General features: G+C 42.8%; 6 protein-coding genes across 6 annotated transcripts; 3 read left to right on the top strand and 3 right to left on the bottom strand.

Annotated features, from left to right (window-relative positions):
• Positions 1-505: 505 nt before the first annotated feature.
• LOC141838411 (zinc finger protein GAI-ASSOCIATED FACTOR 1-like) lies at positions 506-3,308 on the bottom strand. Its single transcript, XM_074725873.1, has 4 exons — positions 2,780-3,308; positions 2,304-2,700; positions 1,962-2,206; positions 506-1,491 (listed from the first exon to the last, which is right to left on the bottom strand). The coding sequence occupies exons 1-4, from the start codon at positions 2,943-2,945 to the stop codon at positions 710-712; spliced, it is 1,590 nt and encodes a 529-aa protein (XP_074581974.1). The 5' UTR covers positions 2,946-3,308; the 3' UTR covers positions 506-709.
• A 5,420-nt stretch (positions 3,309-8,728) lies between these two features.
• LOC141838412 (F-box protein SNE-like) lies at positions 8,729-9,524 on the top strand. The gene has a single exon (XM_074725875.1). It carries the CDS (start codon positions 8,803-8,805, stop codon positions 9,343-9,345), a length of 543 nt encoding a protein of 180 aa, XP_074581976.1. The 5' UTR covers positions 8,729-8,802; the 3' UTR covers positions 9,346-9,524.
• Positions 9,525-14,232: 4,708 nt separating this feature from the next.
• LOC141838062 (short-chain dehydrogenase TIC 32 B, chloroplastic-like) lies at positions 14,233-16,482 on the top strand. Its single transcript, XM_074725452.1, has 8 exons — positions 14,233-14,424; positions 14,544-14,775; positions 14,859-14,938; positions 15,055-15,208; positions 15,290-15,368; positions 15,650-15,734; positions 15,858-15,904; positions 16,144-16,482. Exons 1-8 carry the CDS (start codon positions 14,307-14,309, stop codon positions 16,309-16,311), a joined length of 963 nt encoding a protein of 320 aa, XP_074581553.1. The 5' UTR covers positions 14,233-14,306; the 3' UTR covers positions 16,312-16,482.
• A 79-nt stretch (positions 16,483-16,561) lies between these two features.
• LOC141838063 (oleosin H2-like) lies at positions 16,562-17,397 on the top strand. The gene has a single exon (XM_074725453.1). The coding sequence runs from the start codon at positions 16,562-16,564 to the stop codon at positions 17,231-17,233; it is 672 nt and encodes a 223-aa protein (XP_074581554.1). The 3' UTR covers positions 17,234-17,397.
• A 147-nt stretch (positions 17,398-17,544) lies between these two features.
• On the bottom strand, positions 17,545-21,375 carry LOC141837728 (calcium-dependent protein kinase 20-like). The gene is made up of 8 exons (XM_074725106.1): positions 20,870-21,375; positions 20,579-20,702; positions 20,319-20,462; positions 19,869-20,021; positions 19,368-19,483; positions 19,027-19,194; positions 18,115-18,345; positions 17,545-17,957 (listed from the first exon to the last, which is right to left on the bottom strand). The coding sequence occupies exons 1-8, from the start codon at positions 21,356-21,358 to the stop codon at positions 17,820-17,822; spliced, it is 1,563 nt and encodes a 520-aa protein (XP_074581207.1). The 5' UTR covers positions 21,359-21,375; the 3' UTR covers positions 17,545-17,819.
• A 1,519-nt stretch (positions 21,376-22,894) lies between these two features.
• On the bottom strand, positions 22,895-24,121 carry LOC141842365 (cytokinin riboside 5'-monophosphate phosphoribohydrolase LOG1-like). Its single transcript, XM_074730575.1, has 6 exons — positions 23,990-24,121; positions 23,703-23,800; positions 23,467-23,597; positions 23,317-23,387; positions 23,080-23,223; positions 22,895-22,921 (listed from the first exon to the last, which is right to left on the bottom strand). Exons 1-6 carry the CDS (start codon positions 24,119-24,121, stop codon positions 22,895-22,897), a joined length of 603 nt encoding a protein of 200 aa, XP_074586676.1.
• Between the last annotated feature and the right edge of the window lie 493 nt (positions 24,122-24,614).

Here is a 24,614-nt window from a genome sequence, read left to right as displayed (position 1 = left end):
CGTATATATATATTTTATGAGGGAAGAAGTTCCCTCAGAGATGTTGCCATGTAGGCTAGGGGACTGATTGGGCCTCGGCCCCATATAGTTAAAGGGCCATTATAATTAGCTTGGTCCAACCGTGCTGAGTCCGATATTTAAATAATCTTAATAGCTGTTAAGGAGCCGATATATTCCAAACAAAGCGCAAAACGACAAGCAGGTCGTTTCCAAGCGGTACACGACAAAACCGATCTAGTTCGGTCCGGTTGTCAAATTAGACCGACACTGAACCCTAAGAAACCAAATTTCTATATATACTAACTTGGGGGTTGGATTTCCTGGCAGATTTTTGAAGAAAATAGAAAAGTTGCGTCTCTGTAAAGTAAAGCGAGTCAGAGATGAGGCATTCATTGCACTAGTTTCTCGTGTTTTCTCTGATTTCTGCGTCGGTAATGATCGTTCTGCAGATTGTTTAATGAAATTTGTTGTTCCATCTCGAATCTGATTGCAAAAGGATCGCTCGAGTAGAAGCTGGTCTGGTTACAGTGACGAAGTTCAAACAATATGTACATAATTTTGTAATTCCTGTAAGCTTTCAGACGTGCTCCGAGATGGGGGAACAATAACAAAGCTGAAAGAAAGAAGAATCCGAGAGAATGAGGCTTGGTCTCCGGGGCATTCATCCTCCAATTCGACCATTTTGATTCTTCCCAATCTAAGGAAGATTCTACAGATTGGCGGAACTGGTGGACTTCCTCTCAGTGCCTTCCCACCCTCCGGTGGTTGCTGGTCCTGTTCCGATATCGAGATTGCCGCTTCCGATGGAGGTCATCAATGCCGAGAGACCTCCGTTGGGGGTGCCGCCGACAGGCCCCATTCCGAGCCCCAGGAAGTCCAGCGTCGCCGGCTTCGTCCCAAACAAGGCCGACGAGCCCATCATTAAGTCTTGGTCGTAAGGGAGCCCGAGACCGAGGCCGCCGGACAGCATCGGAGATGGCTCCGGCTCCAAATGCTGCTGCTGCTGACGATGATGTCCCCATCGCAGGCTGCTATCTCCGGGCCCATCGAGGCCGAACCCCTTGAGGAAGGATGAGCCGGTCGCCGCAGCGCCCATCTGAGCTGCCTTCTGCAGCAAGGCCGTCGCGGACATGTGCGGCGACGGCGGCGGCGGAGGGGCAGGAAACGGACGCCAGTCGTGAGATTGACTTTGCGGTGGGGAGAACAAGGATGACGGAGGGCCGCCGTTGGTGGCGAGGCAGAGGGAAAGCGGCTCTGCCAGGGGCCGATCGGGGTGGCCCATGGCGCCCATGAGGTCCGAGAAGGTGGTGCTGCTGTGAGCTGCAGTAGTTGCGGATACCGAAGCGAAGATGCTCGCAAACATGCTGATGTTATTGCTGTTGCTGCTGCTACTGGTAGTGGTGGAGGAGGCAACGGCCGCGCTGCTGGTGTTGGCCAGCGCCACCGGCGACGGCCGCACGTACTGCAGCAGGCCGGCCGACTTCTCCGGCTCTGTCACAAGAAAATGCGATCATGTTAAGCAACTAAAAAGCGCTGCTCGAGTTCTTTTCTATTCCATGAGAAAGGAAAGCAAAAGAAAGATATAAAGAGGCGCAATGATGCCATGGCGATGAGTAGATTTCTCGTTCTCACTTTCCATTCAATCCACCTCCTTTATCACAGTACCTGAGATGGAAAGTTCTTAACAAGAGACAAGCTTTTGGAAGAGACGAAAAATCATCCATAGAAAAACTTCAATCTTTCGATTCCATTTGGATCTGCAACAAGGGCATCTCGAAGAGCGTCAGAGGACAAGAACCAGAAGCCTCCATGTCTCAATCCCCGGAAACCTTGCGTTTTTTTTATTGCAGAAGAAGCTTCAGATCCGACAAAACCCACCCTTCGTTTCGCATCTTCCCCTTTCGTCAAATTAATAGAGGCATTGTTTGAAAGAAAATAAGAACAAAGTACAGAAAGTCAACCTTGCCGTTCCAGCGGCGGCGCCACCTTCGGCAGCGGCAATGGAACGTCGACCACTACTGCAGGAGCTGTCTCCACGGTTGCCGTCGCTTCCTCCACGTCCGTGGCTTCCTCGGACGCCGCCTCAGCCTTTCCGTCGTCCTCACTTGCCGGTTTTTGATTTGCAGTCGGCGGAGCCGTTCCGGTTTTCGCGCTCTCCTCAGCGAGCGCGTCACAGAATGCTCTGTGGGTGATGAAGCTATCTCTCCTGCACAAACAAAGTCAACGGAATCCGGCGATGAACAATCAAAGATCCAAATCGCAAAGAAACCACAGGAGAATAACATAGGAATTTGTGGAATTACCGGGAGAAGAGGGTGCCACAATCGCAGCGGTACTCGCGGGTGCCGCAGACCTTGGAGTGCGCCTTCCAGTCTGACTGGACGGCGTACTTCTTCGAGCACTTATCGCACTTCCACTTCTTCTCGCCGTGCTTCCGGCAAAAGTGCTTCTTGATGCCGGTGAGGTCGCCGAGCGCCCGCGACGGGTCGTGGTGCACGCAGGTTGGCTCCGGGCACACATAAACCCTCTTCCGTACTTCCTTCCCCGTCCGCTGGCGCAGCTTCCACGGCAAATTGTGCCCTCTCCGGTGCAGCTGCAGGTTCTGATCCCGCTGGAATCCCTTGTTGCAGATCTCGCACACGAACCGATTGGTCGCCAGGAGCGTCTTCGGAGAGAGCGCGATCACCTCAGCCTCCGGATCTATTCAATCCAACTCCCCCGATCAAATCACAACAGCCGAGCACTTAGAATGTTATCGAGCAGCTTCAATATCACTTACCTGGCGTTCCGGGGAGGTTTCTCTTCTTCTTAACAACCGGAATCGGCTGCAGCGGGCCCAGAGGAGGAGGCGCAGAGGGCGGAAGCTGTCCGGAGGAAGAGACGCTGGCTTCGCCGGAGGCCGAGTTGGAGACGGTCATAACGGAGGAATTCTCATATTCCATCATTCAAGCCGCTTCCTTTTCACTCCCAAAAAGGTAAAGTTTTTGCAAGCTACCAGTCTTTTCTCGCACTGTCACAGGCCCACACGATCGCTCCCAACCACCGTTCCAACGGCGACGGAGAAGCCGGGTACCGGCAAAAAAAAAAAAAAAAAAAGGCCAGACCTTTACCCCTTTGCCGATCACCTACGCAACCCCCCTTGAAACCGAAACAAATACCGAAAATCCGCCGACGAATAATCAGCCCATGCACGGAACAGCAGCGATGAAGAACCGAGAGAGGAAAGGAAGAACGTCCACGGCGGCAGCGTCGGCGGCCTTCTCAAGCTCAACTTCGGAAGAAAACAAAAGAGGGCGAGGAGAGAGAAGAAGAAGGGATCGAAATGGCGAAGAAAGTCTACTAAACTCAGGTTAAACGGAACCAGAGGTTCAATTGTGTGACGTGTCCGGATCTCATCCGTGGAAATCCAAATTAGGGCAAGATGGACGGCGGATGCTCTGGCATCTGTCCCCAGGGCGCTTTTTGTCGTGTAGCGAGGAGTTTTACTTGCATCGTATTTTAAAGTAAAATTTAAACAAATATTTCGTTTTGTAGATATTTTGAAGTAGGTGTCCCCCACTTCCGATCTACTCCTCAATAATTTCTATTTTTTCTTATTTTCTCCTCGGTAATTAATTCATGATTTCCCATTAAAAATTATTTTTCTTTTTTTTACGTTATTATAAATTGACAAGGGAGGCAGATGTCATTTTCAATGTTTGGATAATTACATTTAAGTCCAGTCTATTTCAGTCTCTCAGAAAGAAAACATGGAGGGGCAATATGGAAAATGCGCAACCAAAAGATTCTTTGCTATTAATGAAAAAGATCGAATGGCGCGCCCACCACAACAGCACAGCGCAACTTCTCTTCCCGTCCAACATTTTCTCCATTTTTCAACTCACCCAAACAAAAAAGAAACCTAATTTACAAAATGGTCCCTTCCGGATATACGACCAAAAAGCCGGCAGTTTTTTTTTAAACATTATCTTCTTCGTCATCACCATTAATCCTCTGTTAATTAAGGTGTTAGCGCACTAAACTTCTCTGGTTAGGGACTAGTTTATTGGTTAATCCTGATTGAATCTTTATAACTGAAACAGCCTTTAAAATAAGCAGTAAAACCTCCAAAGTGGCGAGTTTTAAAAGCAGTCTCGCCTGGGCTTTTCTTCTAATCATTGTCCCATGGATGAAGCTCCATCGACAGCTCCTGCATGGTTAAAAATTCTGAACAGGTTCAGCGACTACGTGCCGACGAAGAGAATCAGTAAAGTAAAGCGAAGCTTTCGATTGGTGACCCAATTCAGCAAACAAATAGTTTAAATATACAGATCATGTGATCTCTCACCGATTGAGAAGTGATGAGGTCGGTCGTCGGAAGCAACTTTGCATATTATAATATGTGTTAGTCTGGTGTATTTTTCTCCTCTGTGAAAGCTTTGACGCAGATAAGTTTGACAAGTTGAGGAGGTTGCAATGATGGTGTGTCTCCTGTGGGGGCTTGATTTGTGCCTCGCCATCCCAACACATGAAGGGATGTTGGGGTCAATGACAGCTCTCATTCACTGCAGAGAATTAATGGCGATAGCATGGCAAGAGAGAGTCTCACTTAAGGCCTACCTCATTGGCTTTATCAAGATGTAAAGCACTGTTAAATCACACTTAACATGTCGTGGTGAGTTCATAAAGTGTCACTGAACAATTATTTCTGCCAACACTAACTCACATCAAACTCCAAACAGCAGGAAGAAGAATTTGATAACTATTTGAGTAGAGCACTGAGCCTTGGTAAAGCTAGAGCACTGAGCCTTGGTAAAGCTATCCAATATCACAGTTTAATTTCCTACCAACCTCCCTGTCCTCTCCTTAAATTTCATCATGCAGCAGATGAAACATGCTGTACAAAATGACTCCTGCAGGGGAAACACATCATTTCGAGGCACTCTGACTATCACAATTGCCCAGGAATGCCAAGATCAGAAAGAAGTCGCCGAATCCAAAGAAGCTCAGAAGTAGAATCAGCAAGCGCACGATACTCTGACTCAGCGCTGGAACGAGAAACAACCGTCTGTTTCTTGCTTCGCCAAGAAATAAGAGAATCACCCAAGAAGAAACAATAACCAGTGATGGAGCGTCGGTCAGTGGGATCGCCTGCCCAATCAGCATCAGAGTAACCAGTGAGTACCAATGATGAATCAGCAGAGAAGTGAAGACCATGTAGGAGAGTGCCCTTAACATAGCGGAGAATACGTAATACAGCAGAGTGATGAGTTGTACAGGGACTAGTCATGAACTGACTAACGATGTGAACTGCATGAGCTATATCAGGACGAGTGACTGTCAGATATATCAGGGAGCCCACTAACTGACGATATTTGAGGGGCGCCATCAAGAGGAGTGAAACGACAGCCTGCCTCAAGTGGAGTCGAGGCAGTCTTGCTGTCAGTCAGGCCAGCACGGGAGATGAGAGAAGCATACTTTGCCTGGGACAAATTTCTGCCGTGTCGGAAATCTCAAGACCTAGAAAGTAACGCAGCTTACCAAGACTCTTCATATCAAAATGCTGATGAAGATAGGTTTGCAAATCAGATATTCCAGAGGCATCGTCTCCAGTGATCACCATATCATCAACATATAACAATAGAATAATAATCCCGGATGAGGAGCGACGAATGAATAAAGCAGAGTCATAGGGAGAGGCGGTAAACCCATACTGAATAAGTGCTGAGCTGAACTTGGCGAACCAAGCTCGTGGTGCTTGCTTCAGACCATAAAGAGCACGACGTAACTTACATACCTTCCCCGAAATGTCTGAACCTGGCGGTGGACTCATATAAACCTCCTCAGAAAGATCTCCATGAAGAAAAGCATTCTTCACATCCAACTGGTGAAGAGACCATCGACGAGCAGCAGCAATAGCCAAAAGACAACGTAGAGAAGTCAAACGGGCAACAGGAGCAAATGTCTCTTCATAGTCAATGCCGTACTCCTTTAAGAAACCTCTGGCCACAAGACGAGCTTTGTAGCGCTCAACAGATTCATCAGAATTTGTTTTAATCTTGTACACCCATTTGCAGTTAATAGGTTTCTTGCCAGGTGGTAGATCAACGATATCCCAAGTCCCAGTCTTCTCAAGAGCCTGCAGTTCCTCAGACATAGCCTCATTTCATTTGTTGGTTTATCAGCAGGGACTTGAGATGCTTGTTCAGGAGACGCAGATGAGTCATAGGTGACGGGGAAGCATCGACAGTGTCAACAGGAATCTGTGTGAGCTCGGGACCTGCAGAAGAAGGAGATGGATCCAAAACAAAGAAAGGGGAATCAGTTGTTGACGGGGAAGCATCGGCAGTGTCAACATGAATCTGTGTGAGCTCGGATCTGCAGTTCCAAAACTTATAAAATGCCAAACTATTCTTATGTTCAAAAGGTGACATATAAATACGAACTCGATTTGTTCAGGGGGGAAGGTGGACGAAACTGACACAGCCAAATGGACGAAGAATGGAGTAATCTGGTGGCTGACCAAAGAGTTTCTCGTAAGGAATAAATACAGAAGAAGGCATCCGATTGATTGTATAGACAGCAGTAAGGGCAGCTTCTCCCCAAAATCGATCAGGACACGAAGCAGAAAGGAGCATTGCTCGAACAGTGTTGTTTACGTTCAGCCCTACCATTTTGTTGTGATCAATTGCCCTGGTCAGAAAGAAAATAGAATCATTATATTCCAAAGCATTGTCAGTGCGAAGTATTTTAATAGGACATGAGAATTGTGTTTGAATCATTTTTGCAAAAGTGGAGTAAGTAGAGGCAAGTGATAATTTTTAAATGTACCAACAGGAGAGGGCCCCCAAATATCTGAGTGAACTAGGGAAAAAGGTTTATCAGCAATAGAATGACTATTTGAGAAAGAAAGTGCTGGCTGTTTGCCAAATACACAATCATTCAAATTTAATAGAACCAAAAAGCCTTTAGCAGCAAGAGATCGGAGGTTATGTGATGAAGCATGCCCAAGTCTGATAAGATGGAAGACTAGAAACGACAGCAGAGATAGAAGGAAAAGGTTGAAGGGAACAAAGCTCAAACAGGCGACCCGTCTTGCGCCCCGTCCCTAGAATCTGGCCCGTCTGCGAATCCTGAACCTGCACACCAGAAGACGTAGGTTGGATTGTAAGTTTGGTTCGACTACATTGAGTCTGAGAATATTCAAGCCCATAGATAAACTCAAGCCACTCCTCAAGTCAATCGCCTCTAGACGAGCTCAACGATGATAATCAAACAGGAGAAGACGCCTCTAGACGAGCTCAACGATGATAATCAAACAGGAGAAGACCATGCTGACGACACAGCTCACGCAGTAACTCGGCTTGCAAAATCCAAAGACAAGTCTCGTGCAACAAGACGACAGGCGCAATAGCTTGCAACGCTGCGCCGAGTGCTCGAGTTCAAGCACTTCATTCCTGCCTGCTAAAGACTAAAAACCAACCCCCTCTCACTGTCTCACTACCAAAAGAGCAGTTGGCTAACCCTCTTCTATTTCTATTTCTATTTCCTTTTCTTTTTCTTTTTTCCCTTTAAATGTCTAACTTTTCGATCTCTCTGTGTTTCCCATATATATTTTCCCCTATCATCTCGTGAGGTAGTGGCATGACAACCATGCCATCGCCTTGCACTCCACTGACTTCTCTCCAATCTCCATCTTTTTGTTTGTTTCTTCCTCTGCTTTCTTGTGAAGCCTTTAGCCGAGGCCGAGGCAGAGGCAGATGGTGGCCTCTGTGTTCTGTTGACTTATGCTGCGAAATTAATGTTTTGGCAGTGATTACAGGGGTGGTACGGAGAGACTGCCAGGGCAGTTTTGGAGCTTCTCCATTTCTCTCCTTGTTCCTCCAGGAATCTGTCCTCCATGGCTGGAGGCTTTAACTGCGAGGCCCTGTGGTTCAAATTGATCTGCCATTATTTGGTAGCTGCAAAAAGAATGTTTGGTCGCGTAATGGTTCCACTTTGGTGCTATTATTATGTGTGTGTGAACAAAATGATGCATGATGATCGAGTATGTGTTTCAATTAAGTGCTTCGCGTCATTGGTGAATCTCTAATTCCCTGATGATCATGTTCTGATCCACTGAATGATCGATACTGATCGAGTATGTGTCTTATTTGCAGAGTAAAGAGTAAAGACTTTGAACTGGTGACCATGATCATCCACTTTGCTAGCTAACTGCTGTAACTTAATGGAAGACGATAAATGAGGATGCATGATGATGAAGAAGAGAAGAAGAAACCTCTGGTTTAGGTGGTAGTACAGCATATAACACCACCATGCACCAAAAACAACAGCAAAAAGGATTTTCAATTCCCTATCAAATTTAGTGGCTGACAAGAGTGTAAGTGTTTCGTTAATTAATGCATGGAAGGAAAGGGAGATCAAAATAATACAACAGAAAGTTCACGTTTACTTGGACTTTTTCTTTTGCGCATCCCCAAGCTCTTGGCCCTTCCTTGTTGGCCCCATCCCCTCGTCTTCAGAGATACCTTTCTCCTCCTCCCCCTCATTAATATTAATAATATTCATTTTATCAGTATTTTTTCACCTTTTTTATTTTTATCACTAAAGTGTATAATACAATATATTTTTGTACTCATTTTAATTTAGGTGACAATTTGAGAAAATTAAATTTTAAATAAAAACACAAGAATTATAAAATAGGGAAAATGTAGGAGTCAAAAGAGAAAATATCTGTTAGTCTCCTAATTATAAAACGTTGCCATTTCCCTGCGTCTCTGTAAAAAAGAAAGGAGAAGCAGAGCACTTGAGCGAGCGGGGATAATGTTACCGGAAGAAGAAGAAGAAGAAGGAAACGGGAAGACGAGGTTCTTCTCGATCAACGACAACGTCGACCTGCTCGCCGAGATACTGGGCCGCCTCGACGGACGGTCGCTGGCGGTGGCTGCTTGCGTCTGCAGCCTCTGGAGCGCCGTCAGCCGCCGGGAGAGCGTGTGGGAGGCAGTCTGTCTACGCCACGCGTCCTACGGAAACGGGGCGGCCGCGGCGGCCACCGTCACCTCCACCCGGTCTGTAGTGGCCGCGCTCGGTGGGTACCGCCGGCTCTACCGCCTCTGCATCGGCCCGGCGCTAGACCGGCTCGCTGCCGGAGGCGGAGGACGTGTGCCGCCGGAGGCCTCCTCCGCGCGCCACCTTTCGCTGTCACTGTCGCTGTCGCTCTTCTCCATCGATTGCTACGAAAGGCTGGGCGTGGGCGTGGGCGTGGGCGTGGGCGTGGGCGTGGGCGCGGCGGCGGCGGCGGCTGGTGGAAGGCAGCAGAAGCCTGCGTCGCTTCTCTTCCTGTCCAAGCCTGTGGACGTGTCATGACCTCCACCGCTGGATTTTGGCCTCTGAGAATCACCGGCCGTTCGATCTATGTTGTCTCTGCTTCTTATCTATTCACTTCAAAAGCAAAAAATGATTTATAATCTGCACGACTATTCCTAAACCAACTAATATTAATATAACCACCAAATTCTTCTGCAATGAAATAGTTGTCTTATTTGATTGAGAATTTCCTAATTCTCTTTTTTATTTATTTGTGATAATTTTTATTCAAATTGTGAATTTTTTTGATTAAATTCACAATGGATATATAATTAATTATCCATTATCGCCGTGCGCCAGTATCTGTTCGCCACGTGGGAAGCTGTTTTTGAACTTGGCTAAGGTGGTACCGCAAGGATAGGGTTGTGCCATGTGTCGTCTTAGGCAAAGGTGAATTTATTACATGTCATGTTGTTAATGATATAACAAATTAAATATGTCATATTATTTAAATTAAATACTAAAAATTTATAATGTGTAAAAGCATAGAATCACAAACTCATGAGGATAACAGAACAACTAAATGAAGGAAAAACTAATTAACAGCGAGAATCAAAGAGCAACAAGAAAAACGGATTAGATAACCAAAAAAAAAATTGTTGTCCGATCGACCTATATATACGATTAGCTTTCGATCGATTTGCCATTGCTTTCGGTTTCTATCCGATGTAGCCTTAGAGATGATAATAACTTGATCATATGGATGCATACTTTAGTTCAATTTGATGTATCTAATTCATTTCAATTGGTGTTCGACCAATGATCATTTTTTCTTCTGCAACTCTGATTGTCCAACTAAGGCCCCAAGGGTCACTCAATGATCATCAATTGACTGCCAGAAATGTTTTGTGTACAATCGATTGATCCTAATTTTGACAATCGATTGTCGTTCATAAGGTTGTGTACAGAATGCTAAATACGTTCAACTCAATTAAACAGTTCGACTGATCTTACTAGTCGACTGCCAAAAGGACCAATCGAATGATGTTCTTAGGATCATCGATAAAACATTTCCAACTTGACTAGGTAGTTCAAGGTCTATCAATCGACCGTCATAAGGACCCGTCAACTAATGCAGATGAACTCGTGCACAAAGCAATATAATTCCAACTCAACTGATGAGTTCGACTGTTGTGAACTAGTTGATTGCGGTTCACTAGCAATCGATTAGTGTGTTCGGGATTTAGCACATATGGTGTACCAATTGATTTACGTGGAGGTCGATTGTTAACGGTACTAATCAATTGATAACTGAAATCAATCAATTGATAGTTGATTAGATATATTTTTAGCAATTTTTTTTTGTATTCTTCTTCATATTTACTACTTAGTTAAGTTAATACTATCGCCCAAGCGATAACTATTAGAAAGGTTTGGGGTATTTATGTAGATTTATATATATTCATGCTAAAGATGATTGAGTTCAAAAAAGTCATCCTTTATGTCAAATGTATATTTAAAAAAGATCACAAATCAAGTCTGGCTTATAAGTCATGCGCATAGTGTGTCAGTTCAAAAGAAGACACATATTGTATGATTAATTAGAAGTGTTGTGAGTGAAAGTTAAAAATATAATTAAGGAAGCTCATAAATAAAATTAATTATGTGCATAATGAATAATTAGTCTAAAGGAAGATAAGTTATGTAGCAGATGAAGAAAATTATGGGTTGTTTGAAGAGTATTGTTAACAAATTACATTTTAGTCTAAAGACTTAATATAATATTGCATTTAATATCTTAAAGCTCAAAAGTTTCATAAAGTTGCATTTATGTTGTTGCATATCTACAAAGATACATATTTTATTTGTAAATTGAGTAATGTTCTTTGTTTTTATTTATGTAGCACTTTTAATATCTGGCAATCAGAATAACATCCCCGTACTTATCAGTATAAATTTTGATCAATGGAAAGACCATATTATGGTATTATTAGGCTGCATGGATCTAAACTATACATTCAGACACAATCGTCATGTACCTTTATCCAGTAGTTCTTCACGGATTTAAAGGAGATTTTTGACAAGTAGGAGCGATCTAATCACACAAGTCTTATGATTATGAAGATGCCAATTCCGTAATACATTAGGGGTTTGATTACTGAAAATGAAGATGCTAAAACTTTCATTAGGAAATTAGCAGACCAATTCACTTTCAAACGAAAAGGTTGAAACTATTACACTTCTCACAAGTTACTAAGTTAGTATCAATGTGGTATAACGAGAATGATAGAATTAGAGAGTACATTATGGAGATGTCAATTTAGTAGCAAGACTTACGATATTAAAGTTAAAAATGTCTGAAAGTGTCATTGTGAACCTAATGTTGATATCTCTACCTACACAATTTACTCTTTTTAAAATAAGTTACAGTACTGTATCACTTTGCGTCCTCATCTCAATACTCAAAAAATCTCAAAAAAAAAAGGGAAAAAAGGATAACGGTAAGAATAAGGGTAATAATAACTTGTATTGACTGATGCTTTAATGTATAAGGTGCAAAAATAATATGATCCAATCCAACTTATTACTTTTGTAAAAAAAAAACACCTAAAGAATTACTCCAAATACATCAACCAACATATCAAGAAAGGTAAACTTCTCACTTGGTTAGTTCAGAAGTCTCAACAAAACTACTAAAAGATTCATCTATACGGAAACTGCTTAGCTTAGCTTCCTGTTTTTCTAGATCGGATCAAACTAGCAGTACGAGCAGGTTCAACCTGCACCAGAGAGTGCGAGTGTACCAAGAACCAGAGAGTGCGAGTGCGACTAGAAATTTATGAAATTATCTAATCGTTATGACACGGGATATATATATAACAACTATAGAGCAAAGAGGGAAAGGCACTGGTTTCATCACCAGTATTTGTTATGGTCCTGACAGACGAAGTTCTGCATGGTGGCTCAGCATTATTTGATTAAATGTACCAAGAACCATCTAATCCTAAAGTATAATGAAACAAATTATGTCCCCGGGTCATGGTATCGCGGTAGGACATTTAGGTTGTCACCTAGATACCCGTGATTTGATTCCTAGCTACGGCGTATTTGTAGAAATTTTTCTCCAAATGGGGATTGCAATCAAAGGATACTGGACATCTGGGTTGGTCATTGCGTGCGCTTCTCGATTTACCCTGATGGTCAGTGGAAAATTTTCATAGGACCGGATCGGTTAACTGTGATTTATCATTTTTTTAATGAAACAAATTAAGACTGATCGAAGCACAGAATTAATAGGTAGAAATTAATCTTTTAAGGCTCATGCTCTCTTGTTTTCAGATATTGAATGATAATATTTCTCCACAAATTTTCGCATATAGTTAAAGAACTATATTGTTTATATATGTTTTTACGCCAACAAGTTGGTGATTAGCATAATCATTAAGACATATATAGTTAAAAGAAACAAGAACAAGAAGAACGATTGTTTGCCACTCCCAAACTATTATGATTAACATATATAATCATGGTCGATGAATGCTTCAGAGCATGCATTGGATCTTCTTGTACTCGCATGGGCTCTCTGGTTCAGCAGGGCCATCGCCTCCGGCGAAGCGCCGGCATAAGAGAGGGAGAGCTGAATGAAACTGGATGGGGAGTGGAAAAGGTCGGTGGATGAGAGCGAGAAGTCCTCAGCCAAAAGTTTGCCGTCAGGCACGAGGACGTCGATCGGCGAGCGGCACCTGTGCGAAGCCTGGCAGCTGGTCTTCCAGGTAGCTCTTCGCTTTGCTCCGCATCCAGATCTAGCACTTGAGCGAGCCACCGTGCGCACGCCGAGGAGGAGCGTCTCGCCGCCGAAGACCGGTTTCAGGCAGCGACCATTGATGATGCAGGCGAAGACGGCGGCTTCGATGTCGCTGGTGAAAATTAAAAAATATTTAAAATTATATGTAAATTTATATTTTTCTTTTCTGCAAAAACAGGTAGAATCTGTCACCTTAGCGGCCCCACACGATCGGCCCCCTGACCATTTATGAGGAGGTAAATCGAAAAATTACAGTTGGTCACGACGCAGGAGGGTATTGCTTGGCTTCGTCAGGATTCAAACCCTTGTCCTCTTCTGCAACTCTGCTATATCGTAACCAACTCAGTTATGCCCCGAGGGCGTAAATTAATATTTTTTTAAAACCGAAGATGGTGAAAATCAAAGGGAAAAATTTTAAAATACTAACAATGTAAAAAAAACAAAGGATAAAAGTTCACAAATTTCAATGGTAGTTTAGTGTCTAGAATAAATTAAAAAATGGTAAATCTGACTATTTTTTGCCCATTCGTTTTACACAAAATCTAATTTCCTCCAGGATCAACATTTGGCTTGACCGTTCATACGTCGTGACTATTAGGGAGTTGACCAGTTCACTTTCCAAAATGCCGGGTACGCGCAACTGCTGTCCAGGAACTACAACGTTGACTTTTGAATTATGCAATTAACTCCCCGCGGTCTTACAGGAGGTTTATTTAATTATTAAAATAATTCACTTTAATCTCCTTCAAAATTTATGAAAATTTTACTTTAGCTCTTATAGTTTCGAAATTATCATTCACTTGCATAGATAGAGAGGAAGGTGCGGTGAATTTTTAAATTGTAGAGGTAAATTAAGGAGGAAAAGTGAAGATTTGAAACTCTTCTCCAATAATTTATCTAAAGAGTTTTCAAAATATTTTTAAGGTTGTTTTAATAATATGTTATACTTTAAGAAGTGAAATAAAAGTTTTCAAAAAAAAAAGAAAGAAAGTTCACTGTTATTTGTGTTTCATATTTTATTGTCAATCAATTGATGTAATTTCTTCGAAAGCGAGGTGGCTACGAGACAAATTACCGGTCCACTGCCGACGGCCGAAGCCCTTATAAATGGCGTTCCGGCTCCTCCGCTCTTCTTGCTCTGTTCGAATCTCACCTTCCTCGTCTCTGCAGCTCCTCCGCCGAGCCCCTTCGTCGTCGGAACCAGCTCGCGCACTCCATGGGTCTCCTCAGGCTCGCTACCGGAATCCGCGGCCCCAGTGGATTCGGTTCAGGATCCACCTCCGAGCAGGTCACCGAAGGCGTCGACGCTTCCCGTCTCACCGCTCTCGTCACCGGTTTGTGCACTCCCCTATCAAACTCTTCGAAATTTCAGCCCAGTTTCCGATTCTTCCTTTCCCGATTTCGTCAAAAAGTGGATGTATTTATGAGCGAGGGTTTCGGTTTTTCAATCCAGGGGGAAGTAGTGGGATCGGAACTGAGACGGCTAGGGTTTTGGCCCTCCGAGGAGCCCATGTCGTCATCGCTGCGAGGAATATGCAAGCTGCCAATGAGGTGAAGCAGCGCATCGTAGATGAAATTCCATCTGCCAAAATCGACGTCATACAGCTTGAACTCGGTTCTCTCAAGTCTGTTCGAGCTTGTGCGGAGAAATTCCTTTCCATGAATCTGCCCCTCAACCTATTGATGTAAGTATTTGCCTCTACTGGTGGTGTTTTGTGGCCCTGCTATTTCTTGGGTCAATTTTTCATCTTCAACTCTTTTCTTCCAGAAACAACGCTGGCATTATGTTCTGTCCTTACACGCTTTCGGAGGATGGAATCGAGATGCAGTTTGCTACAAACCATCTGGGTATCTTTGCCTTCTCAAATCCACTTCGCTAACTCTAAACTAGGATTTTAGTGGATAAACTTCACACCGATACTATGAGTTTGACATGTTTTTCGTGTGGAATTGTTTTATTTCAGGTCACTTTTTGTTGACCGATCTTCTACTTGAAAAGATGAAAAGCACTGCGAAGAGTACAGGAATTGAAGGGCGTATTGTGAATGTCTCATCGCTAGCTCATTCGCATACGTATCCAGAAGGTATACGGTTCGACAAAATTAACGATACGGACACGTAAGTTTCTCCTGCATTAAAACAAGGCAATGCTTTCTCCATTTAGTTGGATGTGCTAAAAGTTTCCATCTTGCTTTATAGATACAACGATAAATTTGCATATGGACAATCCAAATTGGCCAACGTACTGCACGCCAATGAGCTCGCTAGGCGCTTACAGGTACTCCATTTTCATGCACAGACTTCGCACGGCTCAAGATGAATTGCTTGTATGTATGAACTCCGCAAAGGATCATGTACCTTGTTTCCTTTGAGGAGATTACAGACCTGGTTTCAAGAAAACATGCTGATCTAAACCAAAACTTTTGTTTGCACAAGACTTTCATTTGAAGTCGACTATAATCTGCATTTTGTTTCTTGTTCTTAATTCGACTGCATGGCAACTGAAGTAACATGCTTCTGCTAGTTACTCACAGATTCGTCCACTATTATTGTTAACAGGCAGAGGGGGCAAACATTACAGTGAATTCTCTTCATCCTGGTCTGATCACCACAAACTTGATGAGACACTCCCTTCTTTTAATGAGTATGTTTCTTAAACCTTAAAATGAGTAGTATTATTTTGAGCCCAAAAGGGGAAAGGAAATGGAAAATGGTTGCTGTCAAGACCAGTCTCTCATTAATATTTTGAATGTGTTTGTGTTTGCAGGAGTGTTTAGATTTTTCACTTACATGTTGTGGAAGAATATACCTCAGGTTTGTCAGACTTCTGATCATTTTCTTTTATATAGCAATATAGCTGAACTCACTGGCAGCTTAGTTCAACCCTAGTTCATGCTTGTTTAGTGCCACTATCGTTCAATTACTGATTTCCAGTACTCTGTATGTACAAATAGAACCAATTGGTGTCGATTGATAGCTGAACCCATAGTTGCAATGGTTTTATTCAAGGAATTCCATGTAAAATCTTAATAAATTTGTATGGATGATTACAGGGAGCAGCAACTACATGCTATGTGGCATTGCATCCGAACCTCAGGGGTGTGACTGGGAAGTACTTCGACGATTGCAATGAGGAGGATACGACTGCCCAAGCCAAGGACGAAGAACTAGCAAGAAAGCTTTGGGATTTAAGCGAGAAGATGGTTAAAGCCAATGAGTAAAGAACATTCAAGTATAAGTAGCATCTATCAAGATCCTTTACGTGCATGCAATAAGATGTAGTCGAGAGAAGTTTTCAGTGTCTCCTAATTAAAATTTCTTTAGTATACCAATGTGATGAATGATGAAGCAATTCTGTTTGTCATAAAAGTTTAAGGATGATAATTTGTATACTCATCTTGGTTGTTTATTTAAGAATATGTTGTTGATTTGCATCAAGGACGTAATATGTAGACCTAAAGTACGTCCTTGATGCTTGATGCATTCAAAGCTACAGTGGTTCACCGTCCCTCACGGCCATTAATGCCGACGTACGTGTGCAGTGTGCTCAACGATAAGCCATGCAAAGTTGCAAATGGCCTCCCCCTCCCTGCTTCGCTTTCCACGGGGCACCCTCCGCACACGCGTCACTCGCTTCCTCTTCTTTATCAACCCACTTCAACCAAGAGCTCGGCAATACTTGACCAAGCCATTCCCATGGGCGACCGCGACAGGCATCAGCAGCAGCAGCTGCCAAGCGAGGCGATAAAGAGCCTCCTGCCGGACAAGGGCCCCTCAGGTTCCCAGGCGCTGGCGGTGGCCACCCTGCTCCCCGTCGGCGGCGGCCTCCTCGCCCTCTCCAGCCTCATCCTCGTCGCCTCCCTCATCGGCCTCGCCGTGCTGACGCCGGTGTTCCTGCTGTTCAGCCCGGTGCTGGTGCCGGCGGCGCTGCTGACCGCCCTGGCGGTGGCGGGCTTCCTGGGCTCCGGCGCCCTCGGCCTCGCCGGGCTCTCGTCCCTGGGCTTCCTGCTGAGAAAGGCGAGCGCGCTGGTGCAGAATGCGGCGCCGGAGCAGGTGGAGCAGGTGAGGCGGCGGATGGGGGAGGTGGGTCAGAAGGCCAAGGACGCCGCGCAGAGCAGGGCGGAGGAGAGCAAGAGAACTTGAAGATCATTAACAATTAAGACTCAAAATGTGAACCGTGTAGCTGTCATGCACCACTGTTGCTACTGTACTGTGTCTCCTACGTACGCCGCCCGCTTTGGAAAATAAATCACTAGATTTGTCAGTCAGTCAATAAAAAGGATCTAAATAAACATCAGTTAATAATGCCCAGAAAGATAAAGCATTCCAAACAAAATTTAACATTGACTTGAAGTTCAATATTTCGATTTCTCAGTATAAAAACCATGATTACTAAACAAAGCATAAGCTGGGCCAAAGCGAAACAAGATTTTCTAAAAATTTAAATGCAATCATTCATTACTTTCAAGGTATAAAGTTACAAATAGGTTCCTGCTTAGCACTTGACAGATACAAACACATTTATGATCATTCACCCCACTGGCATCCTCTGTTAATACAAATTTCTCAGAACCCCAAACTTTCATCAATCCCTTGAACATATTCAAAGAAGCCAAACAAAGAATGGCGTGCAGAAAGAACTTGGTCGCAAATTGACTGGGGACTGAATATCACAAAACCAATGGAAGAAAAAAATATTTAGTTTAAAGTTATCGAATGAATACTTCAATCACTGTAAAGACCCATCTTTCATCAGATTTGAAGTTACTCTACTGAACCGCTCTCTTGAATACTGCCTCGATGCTATCCTCCAGTCAGTACCTGCTTTCATCATTGCGGCAAACTCTTCATAGCTTATTTTCCCATCCTGAGAAAAAGGAGAGCAAAATTCAGACATGGATTGATGTCTTGGGACAGTGAGCATACTTTACAATCTAGCATTTGTGCATTCTCCATTTGCAGAGAGAATATTTTGTTGTATCTAGAGGATGAAAGATAAAACATAAATGAAGCTGCAAACTGACCTTGTCAGTGTCCACATCACGAATAATGGCATTAATCACTTCTTCGTGATTAGGACCTAAGTCATTAGCCAAGCAACTTCTGAGCTCTTCAATTTCTATGAATCCACTCTTATCCTGATCAAAGTATTGGAAGGCCTTGTGCAAGTGTTCATCATTTCCAATCTTTTTCAGGTGCATCGACATTGCAACAAATTCTCCATAGTCCAAGGTACCATTTCCGTCAACATCAGCCTGGCGTGAATTTAGAGATTGAAAGAAGCTTCAATTCCAGCACAAAGTATTTGTTATCAATTATACTTGATCATGATTCAAGGATCATGATTCAAGTATCATTAGTCTTGCTAAATCAAATAAGTTAGTGCATCATCAAATTTACCCATATCATTAATCTACAACAACAACAACAACAACCAAATCTTATCCCGCTAGGCGGGATCGGCACCCATATCATTAATCTACATGAATGAAAATATTGCTGCAATATGTTTCCTTTAGGAAAAGAATTATTGAATTTAAATCCTCACTCACTCAGATAAACTAAAAAATCAGAATGTGAGAAAAATGAGGACAACCATGAAGTGAAATTTCTACCAAAAGACCACTAAATCCCATTTCCATGCCTTTGGGATCTCAACGTTGTTACTCAAATATGAGTACCCAACACGTGTGTAGATCCAAGTGTCTAAAACAGCTATTTTTTTCTCTCTTTTTTGTGCATGTGGTCAAATCAAAATATTGATAGACCACTCCGACAGTGTGTCTAAATGTCAGTGTCCATCACGGATAAAGAGGAGCACACGAGTAGCTCAATGAAGATCCCAAATAACTGAGATCTCAAATTAATCATCCAATTTAAGCTATAAACGGTAATGAGGTTGCCATAAGTATACAATCAGCGTTGAAGAAACTTACAGCTTCCATTATAATCTTAATCTCTGTATCAGGAATCTGGTGGCCAAGCTTATGCAAACCATGCTTTAGCTCTTCAAGAGTTAAGTACCCTTTGTCATTTATATCCATCTTATTAAACATATCTTTTATATCAGCAACTTCCTCCACAGACAAATGCTCAGCTACTACCTGCCATGAAGTTGGTTTAGGAATATTTCAACACTAATTTGAGCTACTGCATGTTAAAGATGTGGAAATTGAACTAGTAAAACATCAAAGTTCTATAATGATCAGAAAGATGGGCACTTTGCCTGAAGTTTTAAGTTTTAAAGAAACTCGTAGCAATGGAACAACTGTTTTACCTTAAGAGCTCTCTTCTTAAATTTATTCATGACTGAGAATTGTTGGAGCCTTGCACGAACAGTTTCACCAAGATTGGTAGTGGGAGCCTTCTTGGCATTTTGCAACCAAGGGTGATCTGCAATATAAACAGAAGGAAATAGTTGGAAACAGAAGAGCTTATGGCATAAGCATTTATTTAAAAGTATTTAAGATCAGATGAAGTCCAATAGACTGCAAAAAGGGAATAACGTGAAGTCTAAATTCAAAAAGGAAATGTAAATAAACTTCAAGCCTACAATTTACAGAAGAAGCAAATGCTGTATTTTTCTTCCATATCTGGGGATGCACTCTTAATTTGTTATACATCCAAAGAGAAATAATAATAATGTGCACAGAATATAATTTCTTGGTAGCATGCATGTTTTGGTTCCTTCGCATTTTTGGTAAAATGAAAATGAATGCACTGCAACAGAAAAGTATCAGTTTCAACTTGTCAGCCAATCACTGATTTCCTGATTTACCTAGCACTTCTTGAGCTGTCAAACGCCTATTCGGATCTGGATCTAGCATCCGCTTGACAAGGTCTTTGGCACCATCAGAAACTTTTGGCCAAGGGTCTCTTTTAAACTCAAGTTTTGAATTAATAATTGCTTGTGCAATGCCTTGTTCCGTTTCTGCATAACCATTAAAGGTTAGGTAAGTACCAGATGCTCAAGAGTATTTCATATGAACTCAGACAATATAGTTGGTCCTTATCCAGGAAAAAATGCAAAGCTTTTAAAGTATATTATGGAAGAACGCTATCATCTAAGCTTATAAAGCCCATCGGCAACTGTCAGCATGTTAGGCCCAATGGTGGTTCCAGCAACACGTAGGCAACTCTTTCTAAGGGGTCACTGTGTCTTGAGTTAGGTTTGCACCAAGAAAAAGGAAATATTTAATTTCATATTAGCTCGCATGCAAGAAATTACCTGCCCAAAATGGTGGTACACCACAAAGCAGGATGTATAGGATAATTCCTGCACTCCAAACATCTACTTCAGGGCCATAATTTCTCTTTAAAACTTCTGGAGCCATGTAATAGGGGCTGCCAACTATCTCATTAAACCGCTCGCCTGTAAAGTAGAAAAACAACCACTGGAGGTATCAGCAATCATATGGACACCAATATTGGCATTTATTAGTATTTGATACAGCACAATGCCGGGCATTCTTCATATTCTCTACTTACCAGGTTTAAAGAATATAGACAACCCAAAGTCAATTGATTTCAGAGGAGCATTTTCCCTTTCGTTTGCAAACAAGAAATTTTCGGGTTTAAGATCTCGGTGCATCACCCCATTCTTGTGGCAGTTCTGCATGGCATGAGCAAGTAAATTATTGTCATCACATCAGCAAAGTAGGACAATATTCAAGCATCACGATATTCAAATCCAGCTTGAAGTGGCATCTTTAGATTAACCAACATGAGAACTCATAAGAGCAGACAAAATGGTTGACACTGTAAGACAAGAAGTATCACCTGGACCACCTCGACGATGGTTCGGATCACCATTGCAGCTGCCCGTTCGGTGTAATGCCCCCTTGCTACAATCCTATCGAAGAGCTCCCCTCCTTCGCAGAGCTCCATGACAAGGTAGACTGCGCTGTCGTCCTCGTAGGTATCCTTCAGACTTACGATGTTAGGGTGGGTCGGCAATTGCCTCATGATCGCCACCTCCCTCCTCACATCCTCGATGTCCACAATGGTTCGGAGCTTCTTCTTGGATATGGACTTGCAAGCGAATTGCTCCTTGGTGGCCTTGTCGGTGCAGAGGTAGGTCACGCCGAACTCTCCGCGGCCAAGCTCCTCTCCGAGCTGGTATCGCTTCCGGATGTTCCCCCCAGTGGGATTTTTGAGGACGACAAGGCGGTGTCCGCCGCCGAAGAACCTCTTCCTCAACTTCTTCTTGTTGAGTTGCTCCGACGTCGTCTCCTCGGGATCAATGGGGGTGGCGTAGCAATTTCCCATTGGAATTTAGCCAATTCGTACTCAAGGTCGAATCTTTTCCACGGATTTCGTTGAGATCGAGCAGAATCCACGGCAAGGTAAGACCTTTCCGTAGGCAAAAACCCAAACAAAGAAGAAAACAATAATTTGGGGAAGCCGCAAAAGAATCCTTCAAGGAAAAAAAACGAGGGGAAAAACTCTAAGAATTAAGAACCAAGCTCGGGAGGTTAAACCCGTTCGAATAATCTAGCAAAAGATAATCGGAACGGGGAACCTCCGCATGACACATGACCCCAAGGCGATCAAATTCGAGGAAGCCCTCAATTGAAGACAAACGAGAGGACGGGCAGTGACAGGTGGGAAAGATAAAAAAAGGAACAGAAACAAGATGACAACACCTGTTAGGCCAAGACTCGCCGAGATCGTCATCCTCCTGTCGATTCCTCTTCTTGTTTCCTTGTGCTAATTTTAGGGTTTGATCGATCTCGCTCCAAATTAGCAAGGCGGAGGAGGGGCGTTGCGAGGGCGGCAGCAAAGAACCCGGTCAACGCTTTTCAAACTCGGACCTTATCATTCTACTAGAATAAATATATTAAAAGGAATTTAATTTTGTCATTTTTAAATAAAAATAAAATAAAATAATCATATACGCATATGCAAATTCTCTCTATTTCCAATTTCACAAATCTAATATAAAAAAACGACAGTTGTATTTATTTTTGCCTTTTTTTTATATATCCAAGTGTTAATCGTTTTTATTGATAATTGCACATGTATAAAAATTAATAAAATCTATCGGTACGAGAACGTGATAGACACGTGAGACCCTGCATTATCGATTTGTTGATTAAGTGGCAAACCAAATGACCAAGTTGCAATTCTATCAACATATCAAACAGCTTTAATTACTTTACTCTTCTTAAAAAATGTGGAATCCGCCACCTTAGCGGTACACGATCGGCCTCACGATCATTTATGAGAAGGTAAATCGAGAAATTGCAGTTGATCACGACGCATGAGGGTATTATCTGACTTTGCCAGAATTCGAACCCTTGCCCTCTTCTGTAAGTCTGCTACGTCGTAATCAACTCAGCTATATCTCAGAGGGCAACAGCTTTACTTTACGAGTGAAGAGGAAGCTGATCAAGTAGCTGAACATGCTGCTGAATGAGTGAAATCAAATGAGTCGAGTGATCAAACCATGCATGAACCAAAAGAACTGAGTGAGTCAGACTCGAACCAGACCATGCTAGCCAAACTGATGAGTTCAATTCCTTCATTGCAATTAACAAGTTGATGCTCATAATCCCTCCCCCTTCAAATGCAACCAAACTATTTCTTAGTACAACAATCATTGGAAATAGCAGGGCCTGGGCATGGCAAGGGCCAGGCAGTACTACTCCACATTCATTATATATACATAGATATATATATATATATATATATATATATATATATAATCCTAATAATTGATCTTGAGACTGATATACACTTGTAGCTAGCCTCTGCTTCATCACTAACTGGGCCACTTGCTCAGCCATTTCTGGCTCAACCCTCTCATGAACTGCTGGCTGGTACGTACCCCTGCAACTCACAGCCAAAACAACAACACATCATTCCCTTTTCCTCTCTCCTTTCATATCATCTGTCACTCATCCAAACCAATAATTCATCCACCACAAAGTCAGAATCATATATCTATATCTATATATATATATATATAATCTAAAAACTATCATCACCTCCATTTTCTGAAGAAGCTCCACTGCTGTCTGTCCTGCAATAACAATCTGCCTTGCATGGTCGTCTATGAACCCTTGCTCCACTCCCTTGTCGAACAGTGTGAGTAAGTCGTCATAGTATCCATCCACATTGAGCAATCCTACCTGTCGAGGCATATTTAGTCTGAATCAGAATGTTTCAGAAGGGGAATTAAAGCAAGCAGAAGCCGATCGATCGATGCAGTTTCTGCAACTCACTGGTTTTTCATGGATCTTAAGTTGAGCATAAGCTATTATCTCCATGAGTTCCTCCATGGTTCCAAAGCCACCTAAGCTTCGAGTTGTTAATCGACACGGCTAAAACTGAAATGGACAACAAGGTCGAGAGCTAGATAGCTAATTAATTACCAGGCAGGGCTATGAAGGCATCGGCATGCTTTGTCATTTCTGACTTCCTCTCGTGCATATCTGCTACCTTGATCACCTCCCCGTAAGTCTCTTCTGATATCTCATTTGGGAGGAGAGCTGTCGGAATGATTCTGGTGTCGACGTACGTGCATGTAGAAGAGAGATCGAGTTTAATTACGAGCTAGAAAATTGCGAAAATGTAGGCTTGTTTGATATGCAAATAATGTAAGTCAAACCCAAGAACACCGCAGCCTCCATCAAACACAGTCCTGGATATCAAACCCATCAGGCCTACACTTCCGCCACCATAAACAAGGTCTATATTTTTCTCCACCTGAAACCAGTGCCACAAGAGAGGTAATTAATTAATTATGGAGCTAATCAAAGACAAATTATACAGCCTGAAGAATATTCCAAAGAGAGAATCCATATCCATCTAGCTAGACATAAAGTTCAGAGACTTGTTACTGTCGCAGATTATTCTAACAGAGTGCTGCTCAGCTCAAAGTGGTGGATTTCTTACCATGTGCTTTCCAAGCTCAACAGCTGCTTCAGCAAAGGACGTTTTGTTGCCTGACTTGCTCCCACAGAAGACACATATCCTCCTAAATCTCCCTTTGCTCTCCATTACTTCAGCTTCTTGGCTTGCTTCCATCTCTCGAGAAATTAAATTAAGGATGAAAAGAAAAAGGAAAGAAAGGAACAATCCACAGAGAAGAGGAGGAAAGAGCACTCTTTTCCAACTTTTGAATCTCCAAAACAGCTCCCTTTTGTCCACCAAACTAGAAGTACTTAGCTTGCTGCTAGAGAAGGCACCAACAAGAAACTTCTCCAGCTTGCTCAGTGTCTAACTCTCTACTCGGTGCCCAAGGTTGAGGCATCACAATGTATATGTACTCATCAACTAGTTATGCACTCAAATTTTTTTATATAAAAGAAAGGAAAAGGCCTACTTGGTTGTCTTTATTGTGGCAATACAGTTCAATCATTTTCCTCGGTCGTAATCAATGGCCTGCTGCATGCAAATCATAATGGAGACCAAACAAACGACTATTGGCCAAGTTGGAAAAGTGTTTCATGTCAACAGCAGGTAATTATTTGAGAAAGAATATGTTGAAGGTCCTCTGATTTCCTAATCAAGTCATGTT

This window comes from Curcuma longa, chromosome 11 (assembly GCF_044706935.1).
Source record: "Curcuma longa cultivar G26 ecotype Majalengka, Jawa Barat chromosome 11, ITB_CL_G26_1.1, whole genome shotgun sequence".
Lineage (NCBI taxonomy): Eukaryota > Viridiplantae > Streptophyta > Magnoliopsida > Zingiberales > Zingiberaceae > Curcuma > Curcuma longa.
This window is presented reverse-complemented; position numbering and strand designations above follow the sequence as displayed.

Bases quoted from the DNA above. Each gene is read 5' to 3' on its own strand.
- LOC141838411 (XM_074725873.1), bottom strand. From the start codon at position 2,945: ATGATGGAATATGAGAATTCCTCCGTTATGACCGTCTCCAACTCGGCC. The intron at 2,701-2,779 runs GTAAGTGATATT...TGGATTGAATAG, and splicing joins AAACCTCCCCGGAACGCCAG to ATCCGGAGGCTGAGGTGATC. The intron at 2,207-2,303 runs GTAATTCCACAA...TTGTTTGTGCAG, and splicing joins TGTGGCACCCTCTTCTCCCG to GAGAGATAGCTTCATCACCC.
- LOC141838063 (XM_074725453.1), top strand. From the start codon at position 16,562: ATGCTTGATGCATTCAAAGCTACAGTGGTTCACCGTCCCTCACGGCCA.
- LOC141842365 (XM_074730575.1), bottom strand. From the start codon at position 24,121: ATGGAAGCAAGCCAAGAAGCTGAAGTAATGGAGAGCAAAGGGAGATTT. The intron at 23,598-23,702 runs GTTTGACTTACA...CGTCGACACCAG, and splicing joins GGAGGCTGCGGTGTTCTTGG to AATCATTCCGACAGCTCTCC. The intron at 23,388-23,466 runs GTAATTAATTAG...CTCGAAGCTTAG, and splicing joins TGCCTTCATAGCCCTGCCTG to GTGGCTTTGGAACCATGGAG.
- LOC141838062 (XM_074725452.1), top strand. From the start codon at position 14,307: ATGGGTCTCCTCAGGCTCGCTACCGGAATCCGCGGCCCCAGTGGATTC. The intron at 15,209-15,289 runs GTAAGTTTCTCC...CTTGCTTTATAG, and splicing joins AAAATTAACGATACGGACAC to ATACAACGATAAATTTGCAT. The intron at 15,369-15,649 runs GTACTCCATTTT...TATTGTTAACAG, and splicing joins AGCTCGCTAGGCGCTTACAG to GCAGAGGGGGCAAACATTAC.
- LOC141837728 (XM_074725106.1), bottom strand. From the start codon at position 21,358: ATGGGAAATTGCTACGCCACCCCCATTGATCCCGAGGAGACGACGTCG. The intron at 20,463-20,578 runs GTAAGTAGAGAA...TCTACTTTACAG, and splicing joins GTCTATATTCTTTAAACCTG to GCGAGCGGTTTAATGAGATA. The intron at 20,022-20,318 runs GTAATTTCTTGC...ATGGTTATGCAG, and splicing joins TGTACCACCATTTTGGGCAG to AAACGGAACAAGGCATTGCA.
- LOC141838412 (XM_074725875.1), top strand. From the start codon at position 8,803: ATGTTACCGGAAGAAGAAGAAGAAGAAGGAAACGGGAAGACGAGGTTC.